Genomic DNA, 24,089 nt, shown 5'->3' with positions numbered 1-24,089 from the left:
TTATTTTAAGCATGGTTGCTGATCCTGTAGGCGATCGCAGTAACTTGATATTGCACTACAGTACGCGCAGAAATGCTAAAAATGCATTCCAAGAAAAAGAAATTTCATCAGTAGCCAGAGACATGAGCGCGAATGCTGTGGCTTACATTTTAAAAATTGCGCGTTTGCGGTGCGCCACCTGTTGAATGCAAAACAAACCTTGCGCCACAAAAACGACGCGGCGTGCGAACAAAGCACTAAACGTACTCCGCACTCCTCTGCTCTTGCTGTTACGCGATTTCGCCATTACGCAATTACGCTCCGTGGTTTTGTTGTTCAGCTGTGTTCCAACCTTTTTTTGTGGTCCTGCTGCACGGCGTTTTAAACTAGGGTGGTGGAGCATGCGTTGCTCATGGAAATGGCGCAGCTGTGTGGCACTTCAGTGTTAATTCAGTGCGTGTAGCCTACGGGCGAAAACGAGAGGTTTTCGGGCGATGAACAAGGGTCGCCATGTGTTTCATGGTCCCAAAGGAAGTTTGCCGATGTCGGAAAAGAAATTTTGGAGTGCCTTGACGGCACGGAAGACGGTGCCGACAACAAAAGTGCGGCCGCAAGAGACTTCAGTGAAAAGGGAAACCTGCTTTATATCAGATCCCGCACTATAAGCGGTAACGTGGGGCCCCGGTTTAATCGTTCTTTGTTTGGATGCAATTAAATGGTAAGAAATGGTGATGGCAAAGTTCGGGTGAAGCCGGTCTTGTGGCATTATGCCTAGGCCATATGGCGGCCGTCGCAGTTGTGGCAGCTGCCATGACAGCACATACTTCTATGCACGTTTACATCAATAAACGTACGTCATTATTACGCGGCCATGTGGTTGGGCCTTTATTGTTCCTCTCTCTCTCTCTCTCTTGTTTACTGCGCAAGGAAGTTCTGTGCTCTTTGTTACACATTGTCGATAGATAAAAGCCAGTCCTTGCAGTATACGCCAAAGTGCAAATTCTCCAAGACAAACAAACAAAAGGTATGCCCTGATTTGTGTGTAACACACATTACTAAAACACGATACAATACAAAGCTGCACTGCAAAGTGGAGCAAAGCTTCCCTTTCTTGTCAATTCTGAGCACTAAAGTGTGTTAAGAAAGCCAAACATTTTCTCGACAATGGACAGCTATTATGTCGATGGTGCAGCAAAATTAGTCACTTGCGAGTGTACACAAGAAGTTTCAAACAACATAACAGCTGGACACACCACACACAGAATTGTAGACTGAACAAGATACAATGGCTTGGCCATGGTGCACCACAAATAAACACTGAGTTGGCAGCTTTAGCGTGGCACCAAGGCCTCCCATTTGAAGTAGCTTCCCATTCAGATAAGCCAGTACTCTTTTTTTGACAGCAGTGAATAAAGTGCAGAGCATGTAGAAAGACCCCGCTTGGACTAATATTTTCAATGTGTAGATATACTTTGAAACACGTATTTGCAAATGAGACTAGTTCACCCCAATTATCAGCACCACACCTGAGTACACCTTGGTTGCAGTGGGAGCAAAAATAATTTTGTTCAGACAAATAATATATAGGCAAATTGCTGATGGAAACAGAATAAACTACGTATGAACAAAAGGCTGTCAGCACAGGCAAAAAACCACGAGGAACTAAAATTTGGAAACTAAAGGATTTTGTTACTGTGCAATGGCTGCACATGTTTGTACATGAAAAGTAGTTTGCAGCCTCAAAAGAGATTAATAAAATATTTGCAAGCATGACGCAGTAGATAACATACTAAAGAAGCGCACCCCTAATAATATTGTTAGATAAGAACGACCAACATGAAAAAGGCAGCATGTTATTTGAGCCCGTAAACTACGTGCTACCCTGTGTTGTTTGTTGCTTTGAGTCCTTGTGAAGCAAACAGACTGGTGTATTGAACTGCTTACATCTGTTCTCGTTCAGAGCTGTCTACACCAACCGATCACATACTTGTAGGCTGCACACATCTTTATCCAAAAATATGTGTTTGGCCCAAGTACAGAAAAACTGCCTCACTGTGTCCATTTAATGATAACAAACTCAACTGCAAACACAATCTGATGTAGCACATCAGGCTCACAGCACCTCTTCAAAAACATGATAGCTGGGCTACTTGAATGTGGTAAGACTAAATTGCTTCAAGGCAAGAAGCAACCAGAGTAGGAAGTTGTAACTTTCAGAAAATTCAGTCTCTTAGTTAAAAGTAAATACTCAGTGCCATTAGCTTCCAGAAGACTATTAGTTACTCTGGAGACAACCGTAAAAAAACACTCACACAGCATACGTTTGGAGAGTAGTGTGTGATAAAAGCTGCCAGTACCTTCGCCGACATGCAAATCTGGATGGAAGAGCAGACACACGGCACCTCAAGACAATGCTATGAGCAGCAGCTTATAGCAGATGGCAGAAAAAGGCCGTTCACTGTGTTGCACAGTGAAGCGGGTAAGCAAAGTGCTGCCGGCGGTTCTTCAAGCGATAGCTGCTACACGAGCTGCTGCTCAGTCATACAGGCATGGAGTAAAGAAGAGTGCGCTTGTGGCACTAGACGAGGGACTGAGGCACCAAAAAGACGTCGTCCCTGGCCCTCCTGCGTGCTGCTGGCGACGGCGGGGGCAGCATGGTACTCACGTTGAGATTCGAGCTGGATGCGAGCCGCGATTCCTGGAGTGGCGACTGGCTGCCAAACGACCTCAGCGGGCTGATGAAAGTGGACACTGCCCGGCTCAGCCCATGCTTGGGTGTGGCCGCCACTCGCCGCGTGATGGACAGGGCACGTGAGAGCTTCTCCCCTTTCTTGGCAGCATACCTGCACGCAGAGCGAGGCAGGGTTTGACCATACCTGCCGGCACTTGCGTGTGGATTTTGAACACCGATGAATGGAAACAGGTCAGTTTGCATCGTTAGGCTAATGTGCCCCAGGGGGCAGCCTGGGAATGTTGGTTTATCATAGTACCCATCATCATCATCATCATAATCACCACCACCACCACCACCAGCCTGTCTCCGCCCACTGCAGGGCAAAGGCCTCTCCCATCAATCTCCAATTACCCCGGTCCTGTGCTAATTGCGACCAATTCATCCCCGCAAACTTCTTGATCTCATCTGTACATCTAACTTTCTGCCGCCCCCTGCAACGTTTACAAGACAGTACCCATAAGACAGTGCAAAGGACAAAGACAAAGGGCAAACACATGCGCTGAGTTGACTGAGCCCCTGTGTTTTCTGTTTTTCTTGGACCTTGTCCTTCGCGCTGTTTCATGTTACTGCTAGTGTGCCCCAGTTTATAATCACGTGATACCCAGGGGAAACAACTCATACCTAGGCTGAATGATTGTGGGGCTTAACGCACTGGAGCTACACCTGGGCAATGAGGTGTGCCGTAGTGGAGGACTCCAGATTAATTTTGAAGATGTAGCCCCTGCACCCTACAGTTCTGACCAGAGTTTCGAAGGTTCTTGTAACTGGCCATTACTGAGAATACTCGAAGGCCTGATGCAGCTCCACTGGTAGTGATAACTGGAAAAAGATTTAGTTACAGCAGCAATCACTTCAACCACACGCCACCAGAAGTAATAAGAAGTGCGCAGCATCTCTGAGCCGACTTAGTGACGACAAGCCACCTAGCCATAAGAAGACTACACAAGAGGCAAGAGTTGGATGCAAGAGGTAAATTTAAGATTTTTTTCAACTAACAGAAGGTAGTCAGTGTTAACATGCTGGGAAAAAAACACGAAAGTTACACATCGACCCCAAATAACAGGCTTTCAGAGTTTTGCCTACAATTACAGCCTGCTGCCAACTCTGCTCTATTGAAACAACTGGCTCGGCTCACGAGGTATTCGGAGAGCTGGAAGCACAAAAAGTCGCCACACCGTTTAGCAGGCCCAGTCACTCAGTAAATGACTGTCCCCCAGAAGCTTTTTCTGCTTTTTCAAGAGGTTCAACTCACTTCAGGGCTTTTGCCAACGTAGTCTCCAGAGCACCAGGGTCTAAGGCAAGGTCTTGCACGGACATCTTTTTCAGGAAGGCTGTCTGCAAATTCGGAGTGGAGCAGCACGGTTAACGCTGACCTGAAGAGATACCAGCGACAGCCTCCACAACGCTGACGACTGAAAGGCTAACAATGCACTGGAGGGCTGCACAGCCCTCAATGGAGGCCAAAGCCTGGCTCAAGCCCTCACAGCCCTGGCCGACTAATACCCTAGTTACACGGTGGACGTAACCGCAGTTAAGTTTAACCGTGGTTACTGAACTTTAACCGCGGTTATTGCAAACAGCGGTTTTGGCTGTTAGACGGGAAATTCCATGTGTGTCGACAGCGGTCACTTGGTTGTGAGTGTAACAAAATCATTTAGCAAACTTTTAACCTCACGATAAAAACGAGAGAAGCAGTGTAGACGAAAGGAAATATCGTTAAGACAGTTGCTTCAGACCCAAACGCGACGTACCGTAAAAACCCGAATCCAAGACGACCCCGAATGCAAGACGAACCCTTAAGTGACAACAAGCAATTTTGGAAAAAAAGAAAAGAAAGCTTACATGCGTTTATTCCGAATCACTATCGCTGCTGACTTCCTTGTCACTGACTTCTTGCCAGAGAAGGTCATCTTCCGACCCGTCTAGCGCATTTGAAATGCCACATTTCTGGAACGAGCGAACGACCATGGTGTCCGGAATCCCGTGCCACGCATCCAAAATCCACCCCACAAGCTGAGACAGCGACGCGCGCTTCAGACGGCCCGTTGGAGTGAGCGCATGGTCACCTTCTTGCATCCACTCGTTGTACAGGCACCTGACCCTGTCCTTAAAATTATTAATGCAAACATCCAGAGGCTGTAACTGGGAAGTCATCCCTCCTGGGATGACCACCATGTCGCACTTGTTGTTCGCCAGCAACGCTTTGCTGGTATCGCACGTGTGGCCTCTAAAGGAGTCCACGACCAACATGGACCGCGGACTCAGGAGTGCTCCGGGACGACGAAGCCAGACGAGCCGAATCCACTCGTCGAACAGTTCGGCCGTCATCCACCCTTTGTCATTGCAGCGGATAATGGCTCCACGAGGAAACACTTCCGTCTTCGGAAGAGTCTTCCTGCTGAAGATGATGTAGGGCGGCAGTCTCCTCCCATCTGCAGTGCAGGCCAGCATGACAGTAACTCGTTGCTTCTCGTTGCCCGTCGTTCTCACTTTCACTTGCTTGGCTCCAACTGCCTCTACAGTTCGGGTCAGGGGCATGTCGAAGTAGATCGGAGTTTGGTCCGCGTTCCCTATTTGACCCAGGCAATAGCCGTGGCGGCGCCGCAGTCCGATCACGTAGCGTTGAAAGCTGGTTAGCTTCTCTTCAAAGTCGACTGGTAAGCGTTGACAAATTGAAGTCCGCCGTCGAAGAGAGAGTCCAGAGCGCTTCATGAACCGCTGCACCCAATGTTTGCTGGCCTTGAACACGGCTGCGGAAAGGCCACGCTGCCGAGCGATTTCCCTCGCTTTTGTTTGCACCATCTCGGTTGTGACGGCGATGCAGCCATTTCTTGCATTCCGAACGAATGTCAGCAACTCCTCTTCAAGTTCTGGGTGCCGTCCTTTTCTCGGCCCGCTAAATGCCTTCCGAGTGCCGGAGCAGCTTTGCAGGCGATCAGCGTCCTTCATCCACCGTCGAACATTTGCCTCGGAAATGCCGTACCTCCTTGCTGTAGCGAGATTGTTCCCTGTCTCCTTCGCGACTACAGTGACTTTTCGCTTGAACGACGCTGTGTAGTAGCTTCGGGATGACATCGCATCCGCTGCTTCGAAAGTGGAGTTACAACTGAAAGCGCGATGGGCGCGATGTAACACGATCAGCGAAAGCAACACGTCAAAGGCCGATCCACACGACGGACCGAGTCCGCGGTCCAAACGGTCACGTGATGCTACGTCACGGTCCGCCGCGGTCCGATGCAGCGGCGAGAGCATCCACACGGCGGACCGCCGTAGCAGACGACAGAGCGGACCAACCAGCTAGGTACACTCTCTACCGCAGTGCTCCCAACCAGACGTACTTGCGAACCCATACGAACTGCTCGCGCCCGCGCCGCGCATGGTTTACGGTATGTATATTTTGCGCTGGGTTTCGCGGTTCACGCACGCATCGAGCCTCGACGGCCTCACGCACGCATCGAGCCTCGACGGCCTCGATGCGTGCATGCTCCCTGTCTCCCACGGAGGGACATGCGCGCGCGCTCATTCAGGCACCCAAGACCGCGCTTGTTTTTTAGACAAATCGTTGGGCGACTGATCACATTATTTTGTTCCGATGGAGAATAAATTCGTGAGTTTATGAGTTTAGGTATACTCGCGGCGGCCGCTGCCCCCCCCCCCTTTTTATTTTATTTATTTTTATTTTTTTATTTTTTTTTTTGTTCGCACCCGAATCCAAGACGAACCTGCGATTTGGCGTTTCCATTTTTGGAAAAAAAGGTCGTCTTGGATTCGGGTTTTTACGGTACTCACGCGCAGCGAGAGAGGGGCTTCCCCAACAGCTCACAACCAGCTTGGTTTTCTCGGGTCGGCTCGGCGTTGGGAACTTTAGGCTTAGCACTGCAGCGGATATTTGATCGCCGCTATCTCTGCAATTGCGAATTACAATACCGTATTTGCACGATTCTAACGCGCACCTTTTTTTGTAAAAATAGGGGTTCAAAAAGGCCTGCGCGTTACAATCGGACTCAAATCTCAAAAACCTCGAAACCAGAACCGCCAATTCGAAACCAAAACGAAGAAGCTCAGCGAATGATGGCCAGCCACATCGCTATCGGTACCAGGAAGTCTTCTTTGTTTTCTTTTGCCGCTGTCGTTTTTTGTTCGCCATTTTTCTTTTTGCAATCATTCCGGCTGCGTGAATTCGGCGTGTCAAGATTGAAAAGAAACGACGGTTTTATTACGATGCTTCATTTAAACGCAAAGCAATCATCTTGGCAGAAACGGAAATGTGCGCTTGAATAAGCCGATGAAGGACCGTGTGCACACACAGCGTACGACAACTGGCTGGGTGATCAGGCCCTCACGCCAGCAGGCCGTCTCTAGAGGGCGACGCTCGAAAACATCGCAAGGTGGGTTCTTGGTGCCTGGAAGGCCCTCCCGCAGCCGATGGTCGTGCAAGCCTTCAAAAAATGTGGCATTTCAAACACCTTAGATGGCACTGAGGATGACTTTCTGCGGTCAGTGGACAGTGAGAAAGAGCTCTCCGACTCGGACAGCGAGTAGCGTACAATGTCGACATCGCGTGATTGTGTGTGCTGACTGACGGCGAGTAGCCTATGATGTTGACGTCGCGTGATTGTGTTTGTGTGTGCCAATTTATGTTCAATTAAATGTTTTGTGCAATTTTGAGGTGTCTGTTCATGGCATGATTCAGTGTGCACGGTAGAATCGGCGGCAAGATACTTTTTTGATTTCCGTGTGTTGAATTCTACTGCGCGTTACAATCGGGGGTGCGTTAGAATCGTGCAAATACGGTACACAGCAAAATTTTTCACCACACCAACATCCAATTTCTCGCATGTGGAACTTCTTTTCCGTGATCAGATTGATTTTGATGAGCGGCGACCAGCTGTTGCTGCTGCTTCCAGTGCCGTGTGGGCAGGCGCGCCGGCATGTTTGCAGGCCCAACTGACGTGTGCGTGGATCATTTCTGAGTGCTGAAAACGCTTCATGATTGCCTGCTTCATCCATTTTCTTGCCGAACCACGCGGGGAATTTAGAAATTTAGCACGGCTTTTGTCGTAGTTGATCGGGTGGATCGGGAAACAAGCTGCTGCTCACAGGCAGTCGCGCTGACTGCGCGAGCGATGCAAAGAACGCAAGCACCTCTTGGGGGCAGCTTTGGGGCGTCGGTTATTTGAGGGCCTTCGCCTCCTCCAAACGCCAGGCGATTCTTTGTTTTTTTTTTTCTTTCACCTCCGCTGATGCATGCCGCCACTTGCGTCTGAACTGACTTGTGCGATTTTGAACACTTGTGGCTGCGGGAACTGCGGTTTGCGTCAACCATGGTTAGCAGGGTAACCGCAGTATCGTGTGTCGTGTAACGCAGCAAACTGCGGTTTTGTCTAACAGCAGTTTGCTTAACCGTGGTTAACTGTGCCCGTGTAACTAGGGTATAAGACACCACTGTGGCCAGCCCACCCAGCAAATCATGCCCACTGCCCTGCTTCTCAAGAAACAGCTAGGCAGTAAAACAGAACTTTGACTACCATCATTACAGACAAAGATTACATATTTGAGTTGCAGTTCAAATCGAACAATGATTGCACGAAAAGTTCAATTTAGAGACCAAGTTTCCAGTATTCTAAGCAGCCAATTTTCATCACGGTCCTGCTTTCAATAGCAGCGAAAGTGCTGAGTCATTGCGTATGTAACGTAAATTAAAGGGTTGCTTAAATTATTCGACCTTAAAGACGCTGCCAGCATTTAAAAATCATGGATACTCTCCCCATTCACACAGTGAACTTGTGTGAAAAAGAAAAGAATGCTGCTCACGTGGTCTGGCACATTGTACACCTTCCCCATGAAGCTGCAGAGTTTCTGGAGGAAGTCCCTCCAAGCAGTTGGCTGCTCCGCGACAAACGTGCACAGACTCTCCTGGATGGAACTGGGCAACCGCAGCACCAGACCAAATGCATCCTTGATGTCTGCAAAGGAGAAAGAAGGCGCCACTCTAGCAAAATGCCACATGTCAGTTGGGCACAGCGTTATGGACATCTTTTTTTGGGGAAACCATGAGCGCTGGCACATGCGCACATGGCCCCAAAAGTGGACAACTCTGAGCTGAAGGTGCTAAAAGTGGCGAAGCAAGAGAAAAGGGCAGCTGAAAGCAACACTTGCTAAAACAAGCACTAGCAGCTAACTGAAACTGATTTCTCTTAAATACATCAAGGAGGGTAAAAGACAAACAGTACAGTCGACCCGCATTAATTTGAAGTCGCCCGATGAGAATTTTCGGTTAATTAGAATTGATGCACTGGTCAACGCAATTTTACATGCAATTCAATTCAAGACATCATCGCTCCATAATTTGAACATAAATCGAACATACAACTCATTATATCAGTTAATTGGAAGTTATTTCAAATAAAAAGCATAAAGCCAACCATTATCTCTCGATAAAATTCAAAATTTTCAAGTGCCAGAACAACACCGTGCAGTGCTGTACTGATCGGCGCCATCGCAACTGAGGCAGCGCAGAGTCGATAAACAGGCAGGCTAATTCAGACTTGCACCAGTGCACACATCTCTCTCATTTGAGGTCCTCAACCGTCTTTGTTGCGCACAGCGCCGTGTGAGCTCCTTGTGTGGTAGACGCCTCAAGCATCGATTTCAGCAGTAAGTCTGAGCTATCAAGGCAATCCATGCCGTACGCTTGACTTCATGACGAAAGTCAAGATTTTGAATGAAATCAAGAACGGAGACGTGTTCCAGACTAATGACAATACTGTTCTTGACTTTTTGTTTAATTGGAATTTCGGTTATTTCAAAGTTTTTCGCGGTCCCGATGGAGTCGACTGTATAAACTTGATGATCTGAATCATTCAGTTCATCGCAAAGGATTGTCATGAAGCAAAGAATTGCCGTATTTATTCGAATCTAAGCCGATAGTTTTTGAAATACTGATACAGTTAAACCTCGATGTAACGAACTTCAATGTAATGAAACCCTCGATGTAACGAACCACAGAATTTTTCTTAACTTCAAGTGTATGCACACCATGTATTTTCACCCTCTGTGTAACGAAGTCCCGTTTGCCCAAATTTGAATGTAACGAAGTTTCATGGAGATTACGGCACGAAATTTCAGATGTGGAAGTAGATTTGGGGAGACGCAAGCGCCTAAACAGGGTCTCAATAAAGCGCGAACAGCGACACGGCCGCCTGCCGCGAATGCGAGCCACGGAGTCCGTGAGCGCGTCCCTTGCCTACAAACTGCGTGGTGCGCATACATGGCTGGCGCACTGTTTCTGTTTCTGTCGGAGCTTAATCGCCTACTCCGGCGTCAGCGTGAACCGCATGGAGCGTTTGCTCCCTGCAAAAACACGCCCCGCAAGCCACAGGCGCGCTGACGCAGCCGCGGAGACCACCCGCGCGATGCGGCCAGCTCCAGCGACCGCTTCTAACCGCTCGCTGAAACGCAACTTGAGAGGCAAATGAGAGGGGCACGCAAGAGAAAGCGAATAACGCAAGTGAAGTTTTCACTGTAAAACGGCATACGCGCCGCTTACGAAATCGCCCATCAAATATCCTCCACGGTGGTAAGCCTCAGTCAACCTAGCGAATGCTAATGAAAACTAATACAAGTGCCTCAGCAAACAACGAGGCACTTTTCTGTTTGTCCCATGTGATTTCCCTCCTCGAGACCCTCAATTTGATACCCCACATTCTTTAGCGCCACATCTCTCTGAATTTTAACCCAATCTGAGACTATCCATCATTCCCGTGTACACGGTTAGCCATTTTCGATATTTTTTCTTATGTTTCTTTTTTTAGTTTTTTAACATTTAGTTTGATCAATTCTCTACATTTACGCTTTTATAATGATTACAGTTTGAACTTCCGTGATATCTGCATTTTTGTGTAAATGCAGGGCGTTACACGATCCTGGTGGGGGGACCGGGAGGGGGGTACTCGGCAATGAATGCTACGCATTAAAAAAGCAAAGGCATATCCATGAACGCCTCGCATTTCAGAGATTCGCGGGGACAGTTCGCTTTGACACAATCCGTTTTTTCAGGATGCAGAGCAAGAATGCACGGAACCGTAACCCTAAACAGCTTCGACGTAAATGAACGGAGCAGTGAGCGCACGTCCCCTCGCCCAATCTTGCTTGTTTCGACCCAGCACACCATCGAGTCTGGACCGCCTCTGTCATAAACACGAACACGGAGCCTACATCAAGAGTTTGGTATCCAATTTATACATACAATTGCTTGCAACCAGCGCTAGTCATCATGGGCAGCAGGTATAGCTGTATTAAATATGCAACGAAAATTGTTTCCAACCTCACAGGAGCTACGGTGTCATGTCGTGCCGAATGCAAGAGTTTGAGCTCCCAAATTTGCACCCGTAATATTTTTACCACGCGTGAAGTTGAAAACACTGAATGCTAATGAAATCAGAATCTATTTGAGCCCAAGTAAATTCCTAGCACGAGAGAGTTGTGAGGCCATTTGAGTTCTGAATACATTTTGAGTGCTCAGCCCATTTGGAGTTTTGAGTGCATTTTGAGTTTTGAGTCCATTTTGAGTTTTGAGTACATTTTGAGTTTGAGTACATTGAGTTTTAGTACATTTTGAGTTCTGAGTACATTTTGAGTTTTGCGTTCATTTTGAGTTTTGAGTCAATTTTGAGTTTTGAGTCCGAGTGAGTTCTGAGTTTTGCACTCAATGTGAGTTTGAGTTTGAGTTTGAGTGATTGCAGATGTGCTGCTCAGCATTGAGTCTGAGTTTGAATGAGCGGTGATCCGAAAAAAAAATTGTGAGTGAGTTTGAGCGAGCTGCGCCAACTTTGCCGAGGTATGCCACCTGGGGATCTTTAACGTGCACCGATTTTGGGCATTTGGGACACATGGGCATTTTTGCTTTTCGCCTCCATCAGAAAAGCGGCCGCCGGGGCCAGGAATCGAACCAGCGACCTCGTGCTCAGCAGTGCAACGCCTTAGCCACTGAGCCACCGCGGCGGGTAACGTGCAAATGAGCCAATCTTAGTTGCACGAACACTCCTCCCACAATGCACCACTGCCAGCTGCTATAAGTCAGGGCTTGCTCCACGTCACCAAGTTAGTGCAGAGACTGCCAAAGTGTGCTGCTTGTTTAGTTTAGTATTTGCGAGGTACTAGCCAGTGCCTCTGGGGATCCCCGCAGTAGCAGCCCGCACGCACAGCGTTGCCCGACCACTGACCGTTCTCCTCGGCGGGCAGGAGCTCGACGACGCGCTTGACGTCGTACAGCTGGAGCAGGCAGAGGTGCTTGTAGGGCTTGGTGAGGCCCCGGCGGCCCAGGGTGGCTGAGGCGGGGCTGCGGGCCAGGGCCGCCTTGGTGCGTCGCTTGCACACCTCCAGCACGTCCGAGAAGAGGAACAGCGTCACCGTGTCCCCCCGGTTGCGGCTCAGGCCACTCTCCCCGATCTCCACCACGTCCAGGCTGGCCACAAAGAACCGGTGCCCCGACAGGATGTTCGGCTGCAGAAGCGAGGCGGCGCCATCAGGGAAGGGAAGAGGCCATTCAGACATCGATGCGTGGTCTTTTCACTACAGGTTTCCCACTTATATTATCACCTAGTTCTACAGAACAAAGGACCCACAAGTGTGTTTGATCCTGACTGCTCGAAATTGTTTTTTATACCAAAGCTTAAAAGCTACGTACGTACACACTAGAGAAAAGGATACTTGCACCCAAAAATATTCCATTCAATTCTGGGTAAGTTTTTATTACATATAAATTTGCCCAGCTCTAGTGAATTTTGAACTCATAGGATCACATTTCTGCATCATTTCATTTATGCTCCAGCATAAACACCTGAAAAAAAAAGAAAAAAAGAAAAAAAAGGGAACCACATACCAATTTTGCTTTGTTTAAGTTTTTTATGTTAATTACTTCACCTTTGTTCAGCTGATGCATTTAATCATTTCCGTCATTTCCTGCAAGCATCACAAAACAACTCAACCACTTTGTTATTTTGACAAATTCTGAACCAATACTGCTTATTCTTTTTGATTTTGATATTGAACGTTTTCCTTTTAAAAAGCAAGTTTTCGATCTTGAAAAAAGAAAAATTCGAGCACATACTAAGTTATATTAGCATAATCAGTGAAATAATTAGTGAAATAACGTCATCGCTGAGAAACTTGCGAATGTTCTTAGTCAAGTCATAAGGCGATGTTACATTGAACGGCTTAACAAGGACGTCCAAACACAGAAACCGAGGAGACTTCGTAGGGACGCAATTCACGTCGATGCGTTGCCAATGACACGCACGTGCAATAGTGTCTCCTGAGCAGTCTCCTTCATCTGATGAACTGATAATATCGAAATCACCGCTATCGCTTTCATTTCCAGAAATGAAGTAAACTTCAGTGTCTGAGTCATTATCGTCGGAAGAGCTGGACGATGGTGAAAGGCTTCTTTTCCTCAATGACGGACCAACACGTGCATCGCTGCCACTGGACACCTTATTTTGAAACGAGAGTTTCCCACCAAAGAAAGGTGAAACGGCGGTTAAAAAAAATTCAGGGAAGCTTGCACTCGCGCACAATAGTTGAATGGCGAAGCTGTTGTAGGTGAGCATTGCCGGACACAGTTGAAGGCCAACTGCACTCAAATTTTCGACAATGTAAAAATAATTCCACAAATACTACACACAAAAAGAGCACAAAATGCAAAATACTGTGCTTAAAACATCAACGTGCACGATGAAAATGGCTCGCGACATTGGCGTTTTCGGAACCGAAACTGAATAGAAAAGGCGGCCATTACCGGTGACAAGACGTGACGTACGTGATGAATAGAAGGCGGCCTCGCCAGAACCGGCCGCCTTCGAATGCGCGTGGTAGCGTCGTGTTTTGCACTGTTATTTCCCCAGAAGAAATTTCATTTGCGTTTGCCTATAGGATAATGGAATTAAGAGCAATTCCGACATCCCGTTGCTATCAATCGAGATGAAGTAGACCGTCCGACAGTTTTTTTTTTTTTTTCCATCAGAATAACTGCCGGAGCAGCAAGCCTTGGCATCGAGAGTAATAAAGCGGGCCCTGATTTACAAAGCTACTCTTGCTGGTAAGACATCAAAAAGGAGCTTTCATTAGCTGGTACCTCGGTTATCACATCGCTCTCTTCGAAGGGAACGAACCGCATGCGGGCGGAGATCAATCACTATTTTTACTGTACATTATGTGCAAACAGCTTCATGAACATCGGTCAAGTATTTTTCGCCTCGCTACACATGTAGAATCGAATTATAAAATTGGTTTGAAGCTATAAGCCAGCTTCCACAGGTAAATGATGCACTAAAACACGAAAAAGTTACCCATCTACCGCTGTTTTATACTTTTACCAGAGACATGTGCTGTTGGAAACATTTTACTTTCAAGTAAACTAAATCTAACGCTCTACAGAAGTAAATACGTCATTTGGGAATTGAAAAAAAAATTTAGTTTATTGCTTAGGAGAGGAGCAGTTTCATTACCTTTCGCACTTCGCGATGACGATGGCCGATATTTGTGCGGATGTATTTGTTAATGTGCGAAAGGCTGACTTTGGTTCACTTAGCGAGTAAGGCAAAAGTTGCACAAATGTTTATACCCGCATGTACAACAACTCTAGCTAGGTCGTTAAACTTTTGGAATTGTCTCGAGGATGGAGGTGGCGTTGGGCCAGCCCAAATATGGCAAATATTGAACGCGGAAGTGCAAGTGGTCAACAATTTATAAAATCTTTTTTTTCTGTGATAGATGCAACAGGAATGAGAAATGTAAGGCAAGTGCGCGTTTCGGGCTATTTTTGTTATTTGAGTAGAAATATTATTTTCAAGTAAAAAAAGTTTTGCTAACTCCAAATCGTTCGCAAGCGCGTGAATATTTTGTAGGCTTCTAATCTCTTTTATTGAATGGAGAAAAATGGCGGATAATGGTGGATACTATGCAGTTAGTTTTAAACGTGATGGCGACAGCGGTATAGCGCTGGGGCAGAGAAACCCAGAGCGAACGCACCCCTGCGCAAGGCGGAGCACCGTGCAAGTTGCCAGAGAAGCGACAGCTTCACGGGACAGGTTCCCCAACCTCTGTCACAGGCCGCTCGGAACTTGTTTCGGCAACTCTCCGCCAGGTGCAAACGTAGTCTGCTCGGAGGTACTTTGAACGACGGTACCTAGCGTGCTCTGTGATGACGAAGCTCAGGATTTCTCCATGGTGATTTTAAGAGCATAGACTACTTTTTTGGATCAAATTTGGACAAAGGAAAGTTTGAGTGAAGTTGGCCTTAGTTTCAGTACCATTGTTGATTTTCATAGGTGCGGTGCCAGCAGGGTGTCTACCAAGTTGACATTTTCAAATTCCCAGAGTTTTCCAGGTTTTCTCCCGAGTATTTCTGATATCCCTGAGTGACACAGAACTCCGTTTTATGTGAACACAGGCTGACACCACTTCACCAGTTGTTGTCACCCTCTAAAAAGCGCCTTATAAAATAAAATATGACATAACAGAGTTTGAATGCTAACCAGTAACTTTTATCTCATTCAAAAAGAAAACATAGCAGAGTGGTAGTAAAATTCACAGTGAATAAAATATCGAAAAAAAAAAATGATAAAACCGTACTGCGACGTTCTCAGTTCACACTCAATGCCTCAGTGCTGTATTTCACTGCTTCAAAAAGTTTATTTTGGTATAGATGAGGGACACGTGCACCTTAAACACTGTCACGTTAGGTGCCCTTAGACGCCACTATACTTCTAGCATCAAAGGGCTGCGCAGCATGAACGGGAAGAGTTTACTTGGGATTCACATTGGAAATCAGAAACACCTCAACTACACCCCGCTATGGTGACTCCACGTAAAGTTCTTTTGGCGTGCAGCGAAAGCTATGGAGCCCAAACATGCTCTGTCTTTCTACGCAGTGGAATATACTGCCGGCCTGCAGTTAAAGTAACTCTTAATACGGGGTACAATGTCTAATCAGATACTTAAGACGTATTTTGAATACAGCTGCGAAAATTTAAAGATGAAAATTCAAAGAAATGTGCTTTTATTATTACGCCAAATTCACAACTCAAATTCGCAACGTGCGTCAACTAACCAGAAACCACAGTAGATGGTGCCAGGTGTTGCAGCATAGGATTGTAAGCTACTACTGCCCCTGCCCCTGTAGACTCCCTTACATTGCCACAAGCTATCAGGGTGTGCAACATTTTCTCCCGCCTTTCAGGAGTCGGGGAAACATGCCAGAACACAAGGGGAACGTACAGGGGGTCAGGAGGGGTGGAACTTGCAATCTGTATGAAGCTAGTTCTCACTGGACCCAGTGACTTCAGACGGCACCATCAGCGATGGCTCCGGAGGGCTGTCCACTTTTGACTTGCTGTTACTTGAGCCAGCATTACCATGAATTTCGCTTCCTTTATAAAGTACAGCTAATCTTCCCAGATAGAAGCACAAATTCCATGAGTTTTCCCCGAGTTTTTCTAGACTACTTAAAAATCCCTGAGAATTCCCGGTTTTCCAGGTTGGTAGACACCCTGTACCAGTAATCATCGTCATACGCATCGAAGAGGTCGTCGTCTTTCTTCGCGGCAAGTGGTGGATGCAAAGTCATCCTCAGCACTGTAGACTTCCACCAGCCCAACTGGCCAAGCTTGCGCCAAGTCGCACAAGGCTCGAACCATAGCGAAGATGCAGGATTTCTTTATACGTATGCACTGAAGGACACATAACGACACTTTTGTATAAGTTTGAAATTGTTTAGTTACACGATCCGTCGTTGCTTTGCACTGTGCTAGTAGTAGTCATCCGTCATATGCACTGATATTGTCGTGTTCTTCATGCCAAGCATAACATGCATGGTAGCGCTTGGCGACAGCGCTGGAGGGTTTTTGTTTTCTTTCTTTCTTTTTCTTTTCCCCCCTAAAGCCACTGCACAACCCAGGGACTCTGCAATCGCCACGAGGCACGCGCTCGTGAGCGCTCCGAATTTTCTCGGTATTCTTTCTTGCAACACCGAAATTGCAGCTTGTACAACAGCTCCGCTGTTACAAAAAAAGGGCAACCTGCCCAGTGATGCCCCCCCCCCCCCCCCCAAAGAGACACACTAAATAGCCCGCAAACAAGCATGTCTCATTCAAAACGCTCGAGAGGAAATAATATCGCGAGTGGATGAGCTACACTCGTCCACAACAGTTCGGCAAAGACAAACTGCAGTCATCCTAAACGGTCAAGGGGTTAAAGGAGCCATGAAGAGAAAATGCAAGTTGGTTTTATTCGAAAGATTTCGTGTTTTATAGTGCCCCCAGCGCTTGTCCGGATACAAACGATGCTTTATTCACTGAGAAATTAAACAATTTAGGTTAAAATTTTGATTTTCCCGCTAAATCGTTTGTCTTCAGGGTCTGCAATGACATCACAGGAACAGACCGCCCTGCAGCCTAGAGTCCCTTCATTCATGCATCCGCCGTACAGGGTAGAGACACGTATACGCTGGCTCTGCCATTTTGGGTTGCTCGCTCGCCGCCGAAGCAAGTCATTGTGTCAAAAACGCGCTAAAATTATCGCCGCAACGCGGTTTACTGAAGACGTTTGAATCATATTGTCTGTTTCGCATTGCTAGGTCTCGTGGGAAACGAAAAGAATAACGCGTTGAGCCCCTTGGCCCAATTGCGGCGGCACGGGACTGTTCAAAGGTTGTCTCCACCCTGTACAGCGGTGTTGGTTTGTTCCCGCGTTTCTTTACGTTACCCGAACCTAGATGGCGCCACCATACCGTGGCAAGCGTTTGGTTTGTTTTTGCCCGCATTTAAACTTGGCTTGTTTTTGTTCTGGGAGAAAATATTTGTTCCCTGAAACAGTGCTCGCTTGACAAATGGGGTCACGTAAGACACCGTTGCTTGCGTCAATCGGCCAGTGTCGTCTGAGACAACCCCAAGCCCCGTAGTGCTGTGCAGCTAAACCAAGCATGCTGTGCGCAGTACGAACAGCAGAACGCATCAGTACTTCTATGTTTACATGTGCTTTCGTAACTTCCACTGTTTGCCCCATCATTCTTATTGCTTTGTAAAGAATGTGCCCTAAATTTAAGCGCAAATCGCTCGTTCGTCTAGTTTGTAAGCTCTACCTAATTTGCGTCTGCTTCTGCCAGCCTCCGCCAATCGCAGAACTTAGCTCATGTGACATCATAGGTTCTGTTGCGGGAAATGAGCTGGTGGGTCGCATGACCATTCCCGTTTTTCCTAATTATGTAGCTTATTTGAGCGAAGTTTACGTTAAAAGTGGTGTCAGTATGATTCTAACGAGACAATCTTTTGAATGAACCAAACTTGTGTTTTCTCTTCATGGCTCCTTTAAGTACAGCCACAGCCTCCTGGATACTACGACTTGTGGCACACTCACCGGGCAGTTTTCAATGTCATTGAAGATGTCGAACATGGCTATTTGGCTCTCAGTCTTGCGCTTCCCTTCGTTGATGTTCCTGCAAAGTCAACAGGACCTTCAGCCGCAACCACTGGCATTGACAGGGCTGTTTGCCCGTATCGGGTAAAGTAACTTGCTGAGTGCAAAAACTAGCCCTGTTCAACTACAACTGTTTACTGCAGTAAAAGGGTGTCAAATGTGCTATGGAGCGAGTGTGGCAACTATGCTGCCAGACAACGCTTCGCTATATTTGCCTCCATAATGGGAAATGGCCTCGCATGAAGCTGAGGGTTATAATATAGAAGTGCCTGGTGGGCCTTCCATAGACTCAAGACCAGAATGTTCTAGTGGGTAGAAAAATGACAGCACAGTGCTTTCCAGTTCGTGATAACTTTACGTAGTTTGTCAAATAAAACGGCAAGTTGCTATTGGTGCGCATAGTGGGTGCGTACTTTCGTCAACACCCATATTTATGGCTGATGATGATAATGATTGTGGTAGAGTATCTAAACACTCTGGTGGAAACCGGTGTCAAAGCCGTGAATAATCTTCCTACTCGCAACGAACTTCTGCACGACAAACTTGTTTCTTCCTGTCTTGACCACATTAATGCCTGGCTGTATCAGAATGACTATGCAGCATTTATTGTCAAGCAAAAAATGACATTTTTTTACTGGTTGTCGTATTTTTTCTCCAGCCGTGGATATGTGGTGGTCCCCTTGCACTCTGATAGAGTCGAAATAATTGATAGAAAGCAATTTGACTCAGCAGTTGAGCATTACGACTGGAATTCCCTCCCGACTACATCCCCAGTTGACAAACTGTACACCAGCTTGTGGAGGCATTTAAGATGATTCAGAATTCATTGAAAAAATCAATTTGTGTGAGACAAAGACAAGCTGGGTGTCCTTGAATTAATGTTGCTGCCCTATCTGCCATTGGCGAGCGTGAATTGGCTTGGGCGCGATGTAGGCACACACTAAAGAATGCTTATTTAAGATGGCTGTACAGGCCCCCGCAACAGAGCAAACGCCCTGATATGCACAGAAAAGCACAAGCATTTCAAGACAAAGTACAGGATTTCTAGGACAAACCTGATAAAACATGGGCTACTGTTAATGAACTGCGCAGCAGGAAATACAGAGATGCATTGCTACCGTCGCCCGAAACTTCGGTGTTGCGCCAATAACACTCACTGACCAATTTAATGCCTTTCTTTCTTCTCCGCTGGCCAAGCAATGCATGTGCGTTGCCAGCTTGCTAACAGGCTGCAGCCGATATCTGAATCAGCTTTTTTATCTTTCTGTACTGAAGATGACCGGCGCTGTATCTTGTCCAGTTTCAAAAAAAGAAAAAGGTGGCAGGAATTGATGGCATTTCTGTGACAGTTCTCTGAAGGCATTTTCAGTGTCTTATTATAGTTGGCACACGAATTGTACCTGTGGGTTTAACCCTTTGAGGGTCGAATTTTTTTGCCAAATGCGACCCCCCAGGGTCGGTTTTTTTTTATTGCTGATTTAAATTCTTCAGACGAATCGAATCTATTTTGAGAAAAAATTATCGCAATTTTTTTAGAGACCATAAAGTGACAAAAAAATTGTGTTGTTACATATATGTGGTTTATTCATGAGTAACACAAGAAAAATTCTAAATAAAAATGACAGAGTAACAAGCCGGCACCTTTTGAGTGAATCAAAATCATATAGACATCAGTTTCGCGGGCTCAAAAAGCAGGAAGCACCCGGAGGACTATACCAAAACTAGCCGCTGCGCGCCCAGGCGCGCACGGCCGGATGCGGGGGCGATAGACGATGCACCGCCCATAAAATACACACAAAAAAGGAGAAAAGAACCTCATCAGTTTCGCAGGCAACCTTGGTCTGTGGCAGGCGCAAGAAGCGAGAGGCGCCCGGACGCCCGGTGGGCGATACCCAGCGCGCCCCCTCGTTAGCGGATGCGCAAGCGATAACTGGCGCGCCACTGAAGTAAATTATAAAAAAATAAAAAGAAGAGCCATCGGCGCAAGAAAAAAATTTGACGTATTTCCGAAGTGTGGCATGGCAGCAAATGCCAAGCAAGTTGACGAAAAAGGCGCACTTTTTAAAGATATGAGCAATGCCGTACAGGTACGTCATTGACCACTTTGAAAGTGTGTGCCGATGCCGTACATGTACGGCCATGACCCTCAAAGGGTTAAGAAAGGCTCTGGACCCACTTCTCCGGTACTCAGACGTCCTGGGACATTATAGGCTCGGCAGAAGAGTATTCCTACCACCTCATCCTCAATTAAGCAGAGAAGAAGCCACCACTCTTCGGCGATTGCAGACGAATTCTTATCCCCACAGCACCCTCCTCCATTCCATCTACCCGACTCAGTATCCCTCCCTTTGCAATTTCTGTGCAACGCCGGGCACCCTGTACCACCAGGTATGGGAGTGCCAAAAAACTCCAAACCTACCCCCAATCCCCTACCCAACTTTTGAGCAGTGGATGGCTCGTCTGGTCGATCCGGACCTTGGACACCAGCAAGGACTGGTCAAGAGGGCCTGGACGGCAAGTCGCAGCCTGGGTATCCCGGAATAAGGATGCCCTCCACCGGGCGAGTGCCCTGCCATCAGCACTTATGCTCAATAAATGTTTATTCTCTCTCTCTCTCTCTCTTGTCACCCCATTGTACAAAAATGGCTCCAAAAACACATTTGCACAGCAGTATGGCAAAAGGTAATGCCAAAGCATGCAAGCTACCATAGGCGTTCAGAATGGAAATCACTCACAGCATGACTTCGTTCAGGGCCGCTATAGCTTCGCCCAGTTGCTGAGAATCCTTTGCATTTTTGGCCGTGTGTTTCTGGATCTCTGCAAGCAAAAAAAGAAAAAAAAAGGGGGGGGGAGGGGGGGGGTGGAGACAGAGTGATGCACACGCAAGGCTTTGCACTACTATAATGTAGCAACACTGTGATAAGAATCTGCCCGCAGCCAAAAAGGAAGGCAGGAAGAATTTATCCACAATCATCTGAAAGTTTACATCTCGTTAATGGCCATACTGAGTTGAGCAGTTTTTTTAATTCCCTTACAAGGGCTACATCAACAAGTAGTTTGGCAGCCTTGGACCTTCACACATAGCTATACAACAACACTGCACCAGCGAACAAGAGTGAACTCGTAAGTGCGAATAGCACGGAAGGCCCCTAGTAGGGAAGCATTGCACACGCTACTTGGCCCCCACCAAGATAAAGCCGTACCTTTGAGCAAGAGGATCATGCTTCCGAGCCTCTGGATGGGGCGGATCAGAAGTTCAGCCAAGGTCTGCCGGCCACACTCAGGCTTGGTCTGGCACCTCTGCAAGAACACGAGAGGATGCACGCCTCATCACACTGCACCGCGACACTTCCCAATGTCCCACAAGCACATGCCTAATGGTTCGCCGGACAGAAGTGCCCAGCTACTTCTTTCATTGTTTTGAAGACAATGCTGCTAAAATTGCCGAGTAATAGCCATAGTGCCGTTAGAAATATAATTTTTCAGCTTAGTTATGCTCCAAACATTGAAATGTTAAATATAATTCCTTCATTTTCACAATTACGCAGTTAAAGGGGCCATGACGACCCAATACAAGTTGGTTTTATTCGATATATTTGGTGTTTCATAATGCCCCAAGCACTCGTCCGGCAGCAAACAATGCTTTATTAACCGAGAAATGGAACAATTTAAGCTAGACTTAATTCTCACACTGCATCGTGTGTTTCGTGACATCGGCGATGGTGTATTCAGGGAAGATGCCTAAAGTGCTTATAGTAAGTTGACACCAGGCTTCTGTGGACAGCAAAGCGTCTTTTTGTTGCCTTGTTTAGCGTCTGCATTCATAGATGGCATGATTTTACAGCTCCGAACTGCTGCCTGAGCTTCCTCTGTGACCGGATTTGTACCCCGCTTATTTTTGTTACGGTTGATAGTAATCGTTTCGTGAAACATTGGGTATCCTCGACAAACAGGCTCGGGTAAGGGGCAATGCCACTTATGCCAGTTGGCCGGTGCCGCATCAGACAAGCCAAACACGTTCAATTGCTGAGCAGTTGCAGCCGGCTCAGTGCTTGCCGCATGCACTGGCGTTTCTATGCTTACCTGTTCCTTTGTAACTTTCCTTGTTTGCCCTACCATTCTTACTGCTATAAAATGAATGTGACCTAAATTCGAGCACAAACAGCTTGTCCTGCAAGCTTATAATCCCTGTTTATTTCAGTGTGATTTTGCCGGCCTCAGTGAATAGCAATGAGCTGCCCATAATAGGTCACGAGTTCAGTGCGGAAAAGTAGCTAGGGTGTCGTATCCCCATTCTAAATTTATACCGCTTATTTGGGTGAAGTACGTGTTAAAAGCAGTGTCAGTGTTATTGAAATGAGGCAATCTTTTGAATGAACCAAACTTGCATTTTTGTCTTCATGGCCCCTTTAAAAGTCTGTGGAGCCACGGACTTCTTACCAGGTGGGGGTGGAAGTTTGTTAGTGTCCATTACTTTTCGGCAGGTGAATTCTTCCTATTATTCCATCTCTATGCCCAGTGCTGACTGTTTTTCCGGCAAATGTCTGTTGTAAATACGAAGAGCACTGGGTAAAACTGACAGGTGGGAAACAATCCGCACCCTTTTGATACAGACAGACAGAGGACAGAGCGAGCAGACACCACTTGGAGCAACGTACCTTGAGGAAGGCATGGAACCTGGGCCGCTGCTGGTCGCACTGGGCCAGGGTTTCCTTGGCGCGCTCGAAGGAGTTCACAAAAGGCGGGTAGGCCCGGGCGAAGGCCTCACGGTGTGCCAGCACAGCCTCGCCCACCGAGTGCTCCTCCGACCAGGCGCGCAGCATGCCCTGCAGCCGCTGCTGCAGGCTCCGGTGCACCTCGTATATGGCCGGCAGGTGGCCAAAGATGAGCCGCACCTCAGTAGAGTCCAGCAGGGGCTCCCCCGGCCCACTGCCGGGGTCCTCCAGGGGGGCCTTGAAAAGCTGCGCAAGGAAGGGGCAGGGAGGGCGGAAACTTGCTTCAAGGACTTTATTACATCACTCGTTGTTACTCATACAGTAAAATCTCATTAATTCAAATTAAAATGGGACCATAAAATTGTTCGAATTAGCGGACGTTAGAATGAATGGACACAGTGCCACACTGCACAGGCAGAAGACAAAGAAGCCACCTCTGGACTCGTTATCGCAAATTAGGTGTGTTCCTTCAGTTCGCCGAGTATTTTTCCCGACTCGCCATGGCTGGTACAGTCGATGAGGCATCGATGACAAAATGCCGCGGCCACAAAAGAGGTGACACAAGAAATTGGCTACCCGCCGCGGCACAAACAAAAGCAGGATTACGACAACAAACGCACACCACGCAGGAGCTTGTTGCACAAGCCACGTGATCACAGGTCCAGACTAGCGACCACGGCACAAAGAAAACCTGCAACGGCATGCGCCGGAGCACTGGCACCGGTGGCACGACACCCGCTGCGGAAGCAAAATAAGCTGTCGCAGCAGTGTAGCTGTTGCTTTTCTGTTTCATTGTTTTGCATCTGTAATAAATTTGGTTTGGTTTGGATTTGCAACAGATTGTACCACTATGGGCCGACTTCTGTGAGGAGCAATGGAAACCAGGAGATACCAGTTCGAATTAACCATTCCAGATACCAACGTGTTCAAATTATCCGGAGTCTTCCCTCATTAAAATATACAGGGCTGTGCCGGGCCAGGGCGTCAGTTCGAATTAACCGAGTTCGAATTAACGAGTTTTTACCGTGGTAATAATGCTCGCAATGGCTTCGTTGTCTTTATGACGTACCCTAATAGGCACACTCGCAACTGGCGATATTCTCGGACGATGTCAAATTGATGCATGTGTACGCCACAGGGTAGTCAATTAGCCCTGATGTGGGCATCGTAAGCCAAATGTATCCAAC

The 24,089-nt window shown here is 47.2% G+C and overlaps 1 protein-coding gene across 2 annotated transcripts in view; it reads right to left on the bottom strand.

Annotated features, from left to right (window-relative positions):
* LOC144169575 (protein ECT2-like) overlaps positions 1-24,089 on the bottom strand; it is a 55,088-nt gene that overhangs the window by 5,933 nt on the left and 25,066 nt on the right. For both annotated transcript variants that reach the window (XM_077698810.1, XM_077698811.1), the window contains exons 12-19: positions 22,846-23,148; positions 21,391-21,487; positions 20,923-21,004; positions 18,128-18,206; positions 11,938-12,217; positions 8,528-8,679; positions 3,966-4,048; positions 2,645-2,822 (exon numbers count right to left, since the gene is read on the bottom strand). In XM_077698810.1, the coding sequence (XP_077554936.1) occupies positions 2,645-2,822; positions 3,966-4,048; positions 8,528-8,679; positions 11,938-12,217; positions 18,128-18,206; positions 20,923-21,004; positions 21,391-21,487; positions 22,846-23,148 (1,254 nt within the window). The remainder of the gene's footprint in view (positions 1-2,644; positions 2,823-3,965; positions 4,049-8,527; positions 8,680-11,937; positions 12,218-18,127; positions 18,207-20,922; positions 21,005-21,390; positions 21,488-22,845; positions 23,149-24,089) is intronic.

The sequence above is a fragment of the Haemaphysalis longicornis genome, unplaced genomic scaffold (assembly GCF_048455015.1).
Source record: "Haemaphysalis longicornis isolate Haplotype H1 unplaced genomic scaffold, Haemaphysalis longicornis Haplotype H1 scaffold_2, whole genome shotgun sequence".
In the NCBI taxonomy this organism is placed as follows: domain Eukaryota; kingdom Metazoa; phylum Arthropoda; class Arachnida; order Ixodida; family Ixodidae; genus Haemaphysalis; species Haemaphysalis longicornis.
Note: the sequence above shows the minus strand (reverse complement) of the source record. Positions and strands in the feature narration are given on the sequence as shown.